The sequence below is a fragment of the Dipteris shenzhenensis genome, chromosome 30 (assembly GCF_047967505.1).
Source record: "Dipteris shenzhenensis isolate YYH24624 ecotype China chromosome 30, Dip_SZ_1.0, whole genome shotgun sequence".
Lineage (NCBI taxonomy): Eukaryota > Viridiplantae > Streptophyta > Polypodiopsida > Gleicheniales > Dipteridaceae > Dipteris > Dipteris shenzhenensis.
This window is the reverse complement of record NC_141625.1, coordinates 20,719,883-20,734,503: the sequence shown is the minus strand read 5'-3', so window position 1 is coordinate 20,734,503 and position 14,621 is coordinate 20,719,883. Positions and strand designations below refer to the sequence as shown.

The 14,621-nt window shown below is 45.0% G+C and overlaps 1 protein-coding gene across 1 annotated transcript in view; it reads right to left on the bottom strand.

Annotated features, from left to right (window-relative positions):
* LOC147881825 (Transducin/WD40 repeat-like superfamily protein) overlaps nt 1-14,621 on the bottom strand; it is a 76,996-nt gene that overhangs the window by 24,726 nt on the left and 37,649 nt on the right. The window contains exons 10-13 of the mRNA XM_087401671.1: nt 12,264-12,363; nt 1,310-1,361; nt 1,005-1,145; nt 691-778 (exon numbers count right to left, since the gene is read on the bottom strand). Of these exons, the coding sequence (XP_087257797.1) occupies nt 691-778; nt 1,005-1,145; nt 1,310-1,361; nt 12,264-12,363 (381 nt within the window). The remainder of the gene's footprint in view (nt 1-690; nt 779-1,004; nt 1,146-1,309; nt 1,362-12,263; nt 12,364-14,621) is intronic.

Below are 14,621 nucleotides of genomic sequence, written 5' to 3'. Positions count from 1 at the left end.
CAACCTGGAAACATTGATGAGAGGGCAATGAAAACATGAAATTGATCCCAATCCCTTTAAACATCTCGACTCCCTCATGTAGATTGTTTGTTACAGCTTGGATTGTTGTTGCAGGAGGGAATAGTCTATGAAATTTTCTCATTCCTCTAGTCAAGGAGAGCAAGCTTTTCTATTCCAAGGCAAAGGGAGATTTCAAAAATACAACGAAAAGGAGAGCGATGTATCTAGAAAATATCAAAAGGAATAAGACCCGGATAAATCCAAGGTTAAGAAAGGTAAATGCAATTACCACAAACAGTTTGTCCGTAGAATGCCAGAAAAGAATTGCAAATAAGAAGAAAAAGGGCAATAAGAGCAGGTTTTTGGTTGCAACTATAGCTGAGAATACAAGTTCTCAACCACAAGTTCATTTTGCGCACAATGCACAAGAGGATAAAGTCTATGAGGCCAGCATGTCTTGCACATGGTTCTGTTACTCTTTTTTCTGTTCAAGACCAACATCCAACCTGTTTATGAAACCAAGACTCAAGAGGAGTGTTTCAAACATCCAACCTGTTTATGGAATCAAGAGGAACGTTTATTTTCCCAACCTTCCAGTACAATAATGGTATGCATTAATGCACAAGCACAAATTCCTACCACAATGTACTACGTAATGCAGGACTCAGATCTCAAGGCTTGAGAAATTACCACAGATAGTAGAACACCCTGTTTTAGGGAATTATAAAAGGAGAATGCCAAGGGCTTCACTCCAGAACCAGGTCCCCTCACAAAACCCCTAAGAAATTGATCCAAAATGATAGTGTCAGCAACCAAATCATATCAATTTTAATCCTCGACAGATTACGAAGTTCAGATCACGAGTCACTCTTTTGAGAAAATGTTACGAAAGTATCAAACAATTCTTGAGAAAAAGTACTTTCATAATTGTAAATGCTTTCACCAACAATGTCATAACAAAGTTCAACCCCTGCTTGGGGTTTGAGCAGACATTCTGTACATACAGCAAGGAAACTGCTAGAATTGGCACTTTTCGAGTATCATAGATGGCTATCAGCCCAGCATGTACATCATCGCCCCCACTGAAGGAAATCGCAAGCCTTTCGCCAGTGCTGTCCCAGGCCATCTTTTCAATTCCACCATGTCTGCCACATAAACAATTAGATTGTTGACTATAGGAAAGTCTGCCAAGTTTTTTGATGAACAACCTCACAACCTCCTGCTCAGTAGTAGTGTGCAAAGACTTCAAGGGAATCACATTAATGTAACAAATAGAGATCTGAAGAGAGCTACATTGAAGAATATTTACCCTCCAGTAATGGACTCTATTTCAGGAAGGTCAACAGGTAGCAACTGGACATCTGCACGAACACAATTAAAGTGAATAAGTGAAAAAGATGAAGGGCAACAACGACCATGTGTGTTCTTCCGCGATTCGGGCAAGCAAGCAGGACATTTTTATTAAAACTGTGCTCTTTGTAGTTGGTGGGCTCATTTCCTTGAGGCTCAGATGTGATACCATACAAACAAAATCTGTGATATCTCGCACCTGACTCTTATGTGAGCAGGTGAGGACTGTAACTTTACTTGATGAATAGCATACCTAAACTCCTGGTTCAGAAAAGACTCGCTGTCAAGGAAAACAATTGGGAGAGTTTCCCATGCACAGGCTGACTGGAAGGATAAAAATCAAATCGGAAGGGAGGATTAAGTACTTACAAACATCTAAGACTCAAGGAGCCAGGAAGCAACACACCCTTTCCTTTGGGATCAATAGCTGAAAATTCCAGGCCAGCAAGCTTTGTGTATGAGTGTTTTAGGGAATCTGGAAGGTTATTAACCATGACCTGAAGACCTCTTGTGCACGGTAACCAAAAGAGACCATGTACAGGGGATGACATATGACCTATGGTACAAGGATGACCTCAGGTCAGGACCAAAACAGACCTTTTACAAGGGATGACCTGAAGACCTTTTGTACAGGGTGACCAAAAGAGACCGTGTACATGGGATGACATATTACCTATGGTACAAGAATGACCTCAACAAGTGACAAGAGGGCTTTAGTGATGCAGGAGACTCTGTACATTAGAGTGACCAGGCGGCTTCTCTACTTAACCAAGCAGCCATGTGGTCATAAGGATAGTTAAATGTGACGAAGGACGAGGCTGCAACCACACAGAGTCCTCTAGTAGAGCATAAAGTGAACCAATCCGAGCAATGGCCAAATTTCATTGAGACCCTTGTGGACTTGGACCAACAAGAGAGAAATGGTCGTCAGACCAGAGTTGCAACTCAGAGGAAGAGAAAGGTATAAAGCTAAGAACAAGTCAAGGAGGATGTAGCTTCTTCTGGCGTTTGTAAAGGTCAAGCATCCATCCCCTATTCTTCTACGCCCATGTTTTCATGAGGAGCCACTTCATCAAGGGAGGCGACAACTTCACCACCTGACTCAACAAAGCCAACCAATATTGTTGCTACTTTGCTTGTGACCTTGAAGCCCAACTGCTTCTTATCACCCCCATTCTCAACACCGATCATACGCCTTAGTTCTCACTTTGTAACAGTTTTTGCTTTGGTCATCCCTTTTGCATCATTCAAGCCTTCCCCTACTTCCCTTTCATCTTTTCGTGTCTTTTCACAACCCATTTCTATCTTGACTACTTACCCTACTTCCCTTCCATCTTATGTGTCATTTCCACCACATATGTCCTTCTCAACTACTGAACATCATACATGGCTCCTATCCCATCTTTGTCTTTTCCAACTGCTCTGGGTCTTCCATGACTTGAACTCTCCCCATGCACTGACATTTGCACCAGTAGTGTCTTCTGCTCTAGTGTGGTCTTCCCCATCTCATACCCCTCCTCACCATTTCTATATCTAATCTGTTGGGATGCCCTCAGCTAACTTCAAGATCAAGAGGAGGAGGGGGTGGAGGCGTTGTGTCATCCATGGCAGCCCTCAGTTTCATAAAGAGGCGACGACTTCTTGAGCTGCTCAAAAAGTCCATGTAAACAACAAAGCTCATGTAAAGACAAAAAAGTTCCAGGGACAACAGCATGAGGATGCCAAGACACATGTAAGGAAGTTCCTCATGTCCTACAAGGCTAGGGGGTGGAAAATAACCATGCCTTCATACACATTTGTGCCTTTCTTTTAGTCATAAGCCGGTAGAGTTAGTTTTCCTAGAATCATTTCCAAACAAGGTCCAACTTGAAGGATGACTTTCTGAGAACTTTAATTGAAGGAGTTTGAGCACATGATAAATTCTAAGAGCTGCCCACCATTATGATGAAGCCAAGGGAGAGTATCTCCTCGTTATACACCTGGATAAAGGAACTAACAACCAAGATGTGCACCTCACCTAATGATGTGAAGAGGTGGTTCTTAAGCGCTTTACCCTCTTCCATTGCAGTGAGGTTGCTCGGCAAGCTTCCTAAGCATGCCACTTTGCAAGGAGACTACAATAAGCAAATTGCAGGTCAGCCAGATCTAGGGGACTATCGAGCCCTATATAAATGCCCCCATGGGGTGTTCTAGTTATCATATGCACACAGTTTTCACATCAACGTTGGAAGAATGAAGAGCTGGGAACCCCTTGTGATTACTACATTGAAGAGTTCTTGAAAGAGCATAGCTCCCTGACATCTGGAGCAGTCTTAGGTGCAGACCTACACCCGTCAGCGGACATAAGGAGTGCATGAAAAGGAGCTTTGCCTACATAGACCATCAGTCCTACTTCAGCTCCTTTGCAGACAGGGATCTTACATACTCTAGCGCCATGTTTGGCTCAGAGGAACTCCTTCTCTCCATTGGTTGATTTCAAATAAATTTGGCTTTCTTATTGACAGGCCGTCATCTTCCACTAGAGTGGGTGTTCTTTCCCCCATGGAATTTCCTCCTCTAAAACCTCCAAGAGATCTGCCACATACAAGGGAGTTGTTTCCGCCACCAAGTCAAATAAGATTTTTCGAATTTCCACCCTGGAATATCAAGGCCTCATGGTGTACCACACCGTTGCCGTAGGTAGTTGATTTGGTTACTTAGGGGATCCATTGGATTTCTTTTTATCAGAAACACAAATTGGTCTCCTGCATTAAGCACTAAGGGGGAATATGCATTTCAGTTCCAGGTTCGTTTCTTTCATGCATTAAGCGCTAGGGGGGAATATGCTTTTTGGTCTCCTCTATTAAGCACTAGGGGGGAATATGCATTTCAGTTCCAGGTTCCTTTCTTTCATGGTGGTATCATTACTTTTTTCTTTTGTCTTACTTTTCATGGAAGGATTGCAATGAACCAGTGGAGGTCCGTGTTCAAGCAGACTCTACTTGTATTCGTTGCCTCTCTACTAAGGAGTCTATTAAGCATTGCTTATGGGACTGTAGACAAGCTAGGATCATCTGGAAGGAGATTGTGAGCTTATTGAGCATTTTTATGCCTTCTCCTTTCTTCATGACATGGGGTTTGGTAGCTTGCCTCTCTTTTTCAGGGTCCCAGGTGTTTATGAGAGACATGACTCTTCTTGGGCTCTTTCGGTTCGATGACATTTGGTTGAGTCATGCTCTCTGGATGACGTTCCTCGCTCTCCTTACAGACCTACACATGCCTTGAGGATACTAAATGGGAGATTCTGCGAGCATATCAACATGGCATATTTGGAGATCCAGACACATAGAGGTCTTGGATGGTTCTCGGATCCACCTTGCACAAACATTGGCCAATACTGGATAGATATTGTAGACACCTTGATGGCCACTTGGGGGAGCATGCAAGGGTCTTCCCAGGCAGCCTCTACAGGATGATTGTTTTCTCAAGGATTGGAGTGACTCCCTGTTCTTCTCAAAGTCCTCTACAAGGTTACGGTGGCACTTTTGTTAGAATTATAGATATAATTCAGCAGTGACCAATGTAATTTAATAAGCTAGTTAGGGGCACTTTTCCCTCTTTAAGAGGTTTTTTCCCCTAACCGCAGTTAGTTCACTAACCATGGTTAGTGACTACTAAGGTTTTGTCACTAGGACAAAACCTTATCTCTCACTCTTTGAGTTGTACGCTTTACACTCTTCTATTGCAACTCAGCTCTCAAGCTTTCAGCTCTCAAGCTCTCACTCTCTTGCTCTCTCTCTCTCCGCATTTTATCACATTTGGTATCAGAGCAGGCTGATCATGCTCCCTACTCCTTCCTCGTTGAGCTCTTGCCTCTAGCCCAAGCTCCTTGTGCCCGTACAGTTCGTGCATCTGCTGCTTCATCCTGTCGTCCGTACCTGCTCGAAGTTAGACCCGTACCTGCTCGAAGCAATCAAACGACTGTCCGTATAGTCCGTACGACTGTACGGAATCCGTACCCTACGCCACTCGCATGTACCTGTCCGTACTCAGCCGTACCCACCGTACCTGCACATTCCATACCGATCGTACCTTCCGCATCGTCGTCCGTACGTTCGCCGTACATTTCGTACAGCTTTTGCGTATACGTCGTCCATACCAGCACGTACCTCTTCCGTACTGGATCTGCGTTTCCGTACCGCACGTGTGGCACCGTACATTTGCAATCCTCCGTACATCGCTGGATGTTGCTTGCCGTACAGTACGTACGGTTGTTCACACATCGTCCATACATTTCCATACAAACTACCGTACAGACGGACTGACAGTTCCGTACTATCTGTCCGTACACTTTGCAGGTGATCTTAGGCAGGCACATCTTGCAGACAGCCATTGTTTGGCTCAGTTTTTTGGAAGAATTTGGGGCATCCTGTTTGTTGCATACATTGCAGTCAATTTGTAGTTTCGGAGCTACACTTGGAGCAAACATTGCAGATTTGGTCTGAAATTTGGGGCTTTCTGCTGAAATTGCCAAATTTCGGGCTTTCTAAGCTTATGTCCCTCTCTGGTTGCAATTTCAAGCTCGAAATTTGGGGCTTTTGATTCTGCAGTACAATTTCTGAAGAAATTTGGGGATTTTATGATTACATTGCAATTTTGCAGTAAAATTTGGGGCTTTTGCAAACAGAGGGTAATTCTTGCAACATTTGGGGCTTTTGATCAATTTGCCCCTTTCTAGTTGCAATTTCGGGCCTATTTTGGGGCTTTTGTGTTGGGAGAGCAATTTCTGGAGATTTAAGTTCCTACTGCCTTTCTTGAAGTGTCTTGCAACACTTTTAGCAGATTCTGGAGAGTTTTTGATGCTTGGACAGATTTCTGACAGTGCAAGTACAGAAATCTGAGTTGCATTTACAGCCAGTGCTTGGCTGTATTTTTTGGGAGTTGTGCATTTCATTCCCAGTAAGGGAATTCAGTTTTGTATCTGCTTAAATCTCTTTCTCAGATATGGCCCAGCAAAATCAGAATGACTTCCAGTTCGGTGGTCTTTCACAGGAAGACAAGTTGGATGGTACCAACTACTCCCTCTGGAGTTTTATGGTACGCAATATTCTGATTTCTCGCAATTTATGCGATTATCTGAATGGGGGTGAGATCCGACCAGCAGGTATGGCACCTAATACCCCTCCTCAACAAGTAGGTGGAAGAGGTCGTGCACAGGGTGCAGCTGCAGAACAAGTTGTTGGTGCAACTATAGCCACTACTCTAGAGCAGAAGAGATGGGATTCACAGGATGCCTTAGCTTTGTCATGCATCTCTCTTTCAGTGAAAAGATTTATCATTCCGCATATCCGGTCGTGTAAGACCTCGAAGGCAGCGTGGGATATTTTAGAAAGCATGTATGCAGCCCGGAATGATGCAAGGGTATCTTTCTTGAAAAGAGAGTTAAGTAATACACATATGGAAGAGGGTGACTCCATGTCAGTCCACCTCACAAAGCTACAGGATCTCAGAGAGCAATTATTAAACATAGATGAGATTATTCCTGATTCAGAGATGATTACTACCACTCTGAATTCTCTTCTTGAGTCTTATCTCAGCTTTCATACCTCGCTGAACTTATCATTAAGGGAGGGTGCAAATCCTCTCACTTTTCATGAGTTGATAGGACTTCTACTTCAGGACGAGCAGACCAGGAAAAACTTGGCTTCACGTGCAGGTGAACAAGCTATGCTCTCAAAGTTTAAATCAAAAACAAAGGGACAGGCAAAGACATCAGTAAATCAGCCTTCCAGTGGGTCAGGACAGCCTTCACAAAAGCCTAAAAATGATGCAAGTAAGCCCAAGAAGAAGGGTTTTTGTCACTACTGCAAAAAGCCAGGTCATCACATTGCAGAATGCAAGAAAGGCTTGCAAAAGAGAAGAAAAACAGCTCCTGTATGGCTGTTTCAGATTTAGCTCCTCATGCATCTGACAGTGGGGATGCTGCAGCCAACTTTGTTGGACAGGATTATGCCTTTTTATCTTGCATTTCAAATTCTAGGCTGGCTGCTCGGGATAGTACAGCCACTTGTAATGATGATACATATGCATTTTTGACTTGCAGTTATGACTCTTCTACGGATGCATCTGCTTTCAGTGTCAATGAAACACTGAACACTTGGTATTTTGACAGCGGTGCATCCAAGCATATCACTTCTAGGAAGTGTCTTTTTACTTCCTTGCATCCACCTCCCGTTGGTAAGAAAGTCACTTGTGCCAATAACTCATCATATTCAGTACGTGGCACAGGAGATGTTGAGATTACTACCATTGATGGCTCAATTTTCAGACTTTCAGATGTCTTATATGTGCCTCGTATCACCAAAAATCTTCTTTCAGTGTCCACTCTTAACAGAGCTGGATTTCAGGTCATCTTTGAGGATGACAAATGTGCTGTCCGAGACAGGGAAGATGATTATGCCTTAAGATTATCTGGTACTCTGCTGCGTGGGCTTTTTCAGCTTGATCTTTTTGAAAAAAGAGCAGCCCATGCTCTTGCAGTTTCTACCCCTACTGCTGCCATGCAGAATGCAGAATTATGGCATGCCCGATATGGCCACATGCATTAAAACAAATTGATGACACTTCAGAAGCATTCCATGGTTGATGCATTGCCACCTCTTGAGATACCTCCTCCACATGCCTGTGGAGGGTGCATTTTAGGCAAGATGCATAGATTCCCCTTCAAAAAGGATGGTTCAGTTAGAGCTGTCCGCAGATTACAGCTTACACACAGTGATGTCTGTGGTCCCATGAGGACTCCATCATTGGGTGGTCATCTCTACTTCGTTACCTTTATTGATGATTACTCCAATTTCACTTGGGTCTTTGGGCTGAAGCGCAAATTTGAAGTGTTCATGGTGTTTAAACACTTTTCAGCCATGGTTGAAAATGAAACCAGACTCAAGATACAGACATTGCGCACAGATAGAGGTGGGGAATACTTGTCTGCAGATTTTGATGCTTTTCTGAAAGGCAAGGGTATTGTGCATCAGCTCACAGTGAGGCTGACCCCTCAACAAAATGGCAAAGCTGAGAGGAAAAATAGAACTCTCATAGAGATGGACAGATGTATGCTGAAAAGCAAACACATGCGTCACAAATTCTGGCTTGAGGGTCTGATGTATGCCAATTACATTTTGAATCGGGCTCCCACTAAGGCTTTAAAAACAAAAACTCCCTATGAGGTCTGGAATGGGAGAAAGCCTTCAGTGGATCATTTCCGAGTCTTTGGATGCCTTGCTTATGCTCATGTGCCAGTTGAATTTAGGCACAAGTTGTCAGATAAAGCCATTAAGTGTATATTTGTTGGGTACAGCGCAGAAAGCAAGGGGTACCGTCTCTACAATCCTGCTACACGCAAGATCATTGTCAGTAGAGATGTGATATTTGCTGAAAATTCAGCTCACACTCAGGCTGAATTTCAAATGCCTTCTTCTTCACAGGATGTATTTGAGGGGTTGCTACCCATTGCCTTGGGTTCCCCTGCTGATATTTCTGATGCAAATCAGAATTTACAGCCACCTCCCGATGCTTTAGTTCCGCCACAGGATGTCTTGCCACCTCCACAGACAGTGGAACAAGTGGTACAGCAAGAAATTGCAGACATACATGCAGCAAAAACAGTCCCAAACTGGCTGTTACAGACTCTCAGGGAGAGTAAAATTGATGCTCCGTTACTTGGCAGGACTCGCAGTGCAGCAAGGCACATGGAAGGTGCTAATTCAATGGAATCAGCATATGCAAGTACTCTTCTTGATGAGGAGGAGCCTGCCACATTCGAAGAAGCAAAGGACAATGTGCATTGGATGAATGCCATGCACGATGAGTTGCAGTCCATTGAAAAAAATCAGACTTGGGATGTTGTAGACTTGCCACCAGGTAAACATGCCATTGGCACACGATGGGTTTTCAAGGTCAAACGGAAGCCAGATGGCTCCATTGACAAATACAAGGCAAGGCTGGTTGCTAAAGGCTATGCTCAGAAAAAGGGCATAGATTATGAGGAGACATTCGCTCCTACATCCCGGATGACCACCATCCGATCAGTTATTGCAATGGCTGCACATTTTGAGTGGAATGTTCATCAGTTGGACATAAAACAGCCTTCTTAAATGAAGACTTGCTGGAAGAGGTGTATGTCAAACAACCTCCAGGCTTTGAAATTACAGCAAATGCACTTCAAGTATGCAAGCTAAACAAAGCTTTATATGGGCTGAAACAGGCCCCTCGTGCATGGTATGCCAAGATTCATGCCTTTTTGACCAACAAGGGACTGCACAATAGTCCTACTGAGAGCACCCTCTACATCAAGATGGATGGGGGGGAAATTTTAGTCATCCTTCTTTATGTTGATGACTTACTGCTCACAGGGTCCAATGAAGACAAAATTGCAGATTTCAAAGCTGATTTGCAGACCAACTTTGACATGTCAGATTTGGGGCTGCTTCACTTTTATTTGGGGATCCAGTTCTCTCATGAGACACATGGCACTGTTATGTCTCAGTCCAAGTATGTGCAGAAACTCTTGGACAGATTTAACATGCATGATTGTAAGCCCATAGCCACTCCCATGGAGCCGGGGCTGAAACTCACAATGCATGATGCAGGAGAATTAGTTGATGCCACACTTTACAGTCAGGCTGTTGGATGCCTCATATATCTCTGCAACACTAGACCTGATATTCAGTTTGCAGTATCTCAGGTGAGCAGGTATATGCACAGCCCAAAAACTATGCATTGGCAAGCAATTAAGCGCATCTTCTGTTATTTGCAAGGCACGAAGTCTTTTGGCTTGCTATTTCCCAGGAGGGGTGACTTGCAGATGCATGCCTATGATGATTCAGATTGGGCTGGTGATTATGATACTAGGCAATCCACTAGTGGCAATTGTTTCTTTTTGGGTAAATCTTGCATTTCCTAGCTAAGCAAGAAACAATCTACAGTGGCTACCTCATCATGTGAAGCTGAGTACAGGGCAGCTTTCACAGCAACAGTTGAATGTGTATGGCTGCGACGTCTGTTTGCTGATCTTCATCTGTCTTTGGAGGGTCCTTCTCTAATTCTCACTGATAGTCAGAGTGCCATTGCAGTGGCAAAGTATCCAGTGTTTCATGCTCGCACGAAGCACATTGAGGTTCACTATCACTACGTCAGAGAGAAGTTGCATGCAGGAGAGATCAGTATGATCTTTGTGTCCACACATGACAACGTTGCAGATATTTTCACCAAAGCACTACCACGTGAAAAGTTTGAGGCATTTCGCAGTGCCCTGAACTTATATTCGTTTGGTGATTGATCAGCCTTGTACATGACATTGGCACTGCAGGGGGTTGTTAGAATTATAGATATAATTCAGCAGTGACCAATGTAATTTAATAAGCTAGTTAGGGGCACTTTTCCCTCTTTAAGAGGTTTTTCCCCCTAACCGCAGTTAGTTCACTAACTATGGTTAGTGACTACTACTAAGGTTTTGTCACTAGGACAAAACCTTATCTCTCACTCTTTGAGTTGTACTCTTTACACTCTTCTATTGCAACTCAGCTCTCAAGCTTTCAGCTCTCAAGCTCTCACTCTCTTGCTCTCTCTCTCTCCGCATTTTATCACAATTTTCAGCCTCAACCTTGGATTTTTTCTAGCTCTCTTATATGAGCTTAATTTTGCCCTATTGGGGTGTTTGTTTCCGCATTGCTCTCGGAGTTTCTTTCATACTTCATAGAAATACTTTCTTTGCACCAAAAAATAAAAATGCAGTTACAACTAATCTGTGAATATGGCAGTTATAGGTATGTCGCACTTACAGACCAATCTATAAGATGGCAATTACAGGGGCCTTCAAGGCTATAAAAGCAAGCTTTTTCTCATTCACATGCATCCCCCACAGCACGCCTTAAGCCTCAACAGCAGCAGTAGCAGTAGTGCCATCAGTAGCAGCAGCTAGCGCTGCCTTTACTCCAGCAACAGCAACAGCATCGTCAGTTTTAGCAATGGGTAAGGGAGAGAAGACAACCAATAAGAGTGGAGAAGGGAGATTCCACCAATGGGAGAAGTCACGGGTCATTACCAGTGGATGCCACCAGCCAAGGTAAGGTAGAGGGGACTACAATGTAGCAGGGGAGAGGAGGGAGGCTCGAGCTCGCCAAGTAGTGTTATACTATTGAGAAAGTTAATGCTTTTTTATTATGTCTCGGAAGAACAAGTTCTTCAAACATTCATCTTCCTACACATTGATCCACGAGAACTCTTGTACACTTGTACCAGTTTACGTTCTATGAATTCGTACCACAGCACCCCTCGTACAATCGTACCACGGCCTTCACTATTGCATTCAAGTATGTTGCACCGTAGTGCTTCCATTCCTTGGTATCATGAAGTAGGAGGCATGTCTCGTCAACCAGTCGCCCTGGGCCTCCAATGATACATTGCACCGCAGTGCCTTCCATTCCTTGGTATCATGAAGTAGGAGGTATGTCTGGATTCCCATCCATTTAAAAATGATTTCATGTATAAACCAATGCACAAATTCCGGCCACATCTTATGAGAAGATGAACAAAGCAATATTCAAATTGTTAAGAAGACTCGGTCATGACCAGCCAACACAGTCAATACCCTGCTAAAGGTTGCCTATAGGCTGCAATGGCAGCATCCACCCACCCTTTAGAAATTACACTATAAACAAACCCACCCTTTAGATCCTTATAATTGAAATTTGATATCGAAGTTTTCCATAATTCAGAGCAGAATCATATCTTGAAAATGAAATTCAATTTTGATTGCTGCTGCTAGATTTTCTTACAAAGGATATGGCAGTTGCACAACATTTTTAAACCTGCAATAATCAAAGAGCAAGTGAAACAAAGATGGACACAAACAACTAAAATTCCCAGATTCTCACCGAGGGATGGAGGCTTTGCTGCAAAATGTAGAGCTCCAAGTGTTGTAGTTTGAGCAAACGCAAGCAGCAAAACCGCATCATCAGGGCTCCACATAGCACTCTGAATTCAACCACATCCTTGTAAGGTTAAAGCAAAGAGTGGAATATCAGCATTTCACAACAACTTAGTTCACTGATGCAGTAACACATCTGTGTACCGACCTCTCTCTCTCTCTCTCTCTCTCTCTCTCTCTCTCTCACTTTTGCTCCACCCTCCACGGTCCCTCCACATGCAGCTCCCGCAGCCCCTCCGCCTGCAGCTCCCTCCCTCCCCGCCTAGCCTCGCCCGCAGCTCCCTCCCTACCCACCTACCCTCAGCCCTCAACTAACCCCGCCTACCCTCCTACCCTCAGCTAACCTTGCCACCCCCTCAGCCCTCCCCGCCTACACTCAGCACTCAGCCCTTCCCGCCTACCCTTAGGCCATCTCTCTTCTCTTCTCTTGTCTCACCACCCCTCAGCTCTCGAGGTGTGCTTGCGCCTCGTGTCAGCCCCTTGAGGGTTCCTCCCGTCATGGGCGGGGGGGGCGGGGGGGGAGGGGGGGGGGGGGGGGGGGGGGGTTACATGCTCCCGCTGCCTCTCCTGCTCCCACTCCCGCTCCTGTAGTAAGACTAAGACCTACACCAAACACGGGTCTATCGAACGAAATGGGGAAAGGTGGCAAGGATACGGATAAAGCCGCCAAGAAAGACGACAACAAAGCCAAGAAACAAACACAACTCAAACTCGAAGATGTGAACACACGCTAGCACCCCAGTTGTGGAGGCACGGATTGCGAGCATGCAATCTGCCATCGAGGAGACATCCAAATGGGTCGACGTAGCCAAACGAGAACCTGCAAGGGTAACCATTTCGGCTACCCTCCTAGAGCAGCAGCAGAGAGCCAGCAAGGCTCTCAACATCAGAGTACATGGGATTCCCCACACTTAGGCTACACCGATGGCAGATGCGCAGGCCTTCGTGACCACTACCCTAAGGGCGATTGAGCACAGGATTGAGAGAGCATGGCGAGTTGGGAGGTATCCCAACCAAGAGCAGCCCCTTATCATACGGTTCCATGACGCCCAGGCACGACTTTCGGCTTTACGACATAGGTCAACCTTACGAGACCAACCAGCAATCTCCATGGATGAGGACCTCACTCCAACAGGTTGAGGAGAGGCATTTTCTGTTGCAACAGCGGCATCTGGCCCACAAGGAGGGAAAGTGGGCAGTAGTACGAGATGGACAACTCCTTACAGACCCCCGTTGGGCACCCACCTCTCCTACCGCATAGGGAGGCGGGGTCTATGAGACCCACACATCCGAGACCCTATCATGTACCATTTGGAACTGTAATGGTACCTTATGGTCAGAACCGGGGAACTTCTCAGAATCCTATACAGGTCACGACCTAGTCTTTTACACAAAGACACATCAGAGTCCAGAGCGCCCACTACCAGTAGTCAGCGGGTATACATGGGAGTCTTCCTACAGAGATGAGACGAGGGATACAGGAGAGATTCGAGGATCAGAAGGAGTCACAGTCCTTTACAGATCCACACTTTTGGGGGCCATCTCAGTATAGCAGAGAGATCCACACTCCAGGTTTTTCTGGATCTGGATTCGATCTGGATTCGACACATGGATAGCCGGGATTTGTTTATTGCAGTTTGCTACTTCCCCCCCGAGACCTCCCACTTTGCCAGAGATATTCGAGGGGAGGATGAGGCATCCCCATTCGCTGCTCTTTATCAATCCATTGTTGACTTCTCTAGCCACGGGGAAGTCCTTCTAGTTGGGGACTTCAACGTGAGGAGAGACGCTCGTCAGGCACCACTTCTTGACTTCAGGGATGATTCCACTCTACTGTCAGACATTGACCTTGAGGAGGCAGGTATGCTACGAGTTTCAGCTAACAGACGAGGACCGCTCACATCTTATGGGCAGGCCCTATTAGACCTCAACAGATGCATGATCTAATTATCTATAATGGTCTTGACAGATGGCCCGCATCAAGTGGCTTCACTTGCTTTCCACATGGGGGAGGCTTCAGTGTTGTGGACTACATCATGGGATCCCCTGCCTTCACATCTCGCATCACAAACTTTACCGTAGTACCTCTCCCTCCAGGGGCTGATCATACCTATCTTTTCTTTAGCATTTCTACCCCCCGCTACACAACACTTTCTACCCCATTGAGTTCTTACTCCACCTACCATGATATACGCTTTGATCGTGATCACTCACCTACTTACTCTGGCCGTCTGTACATACTTCTCGCATACATTGACTTTATACCCCTATTAGAGGATCGTGCTGCCCTAGTCACTCGCTCACT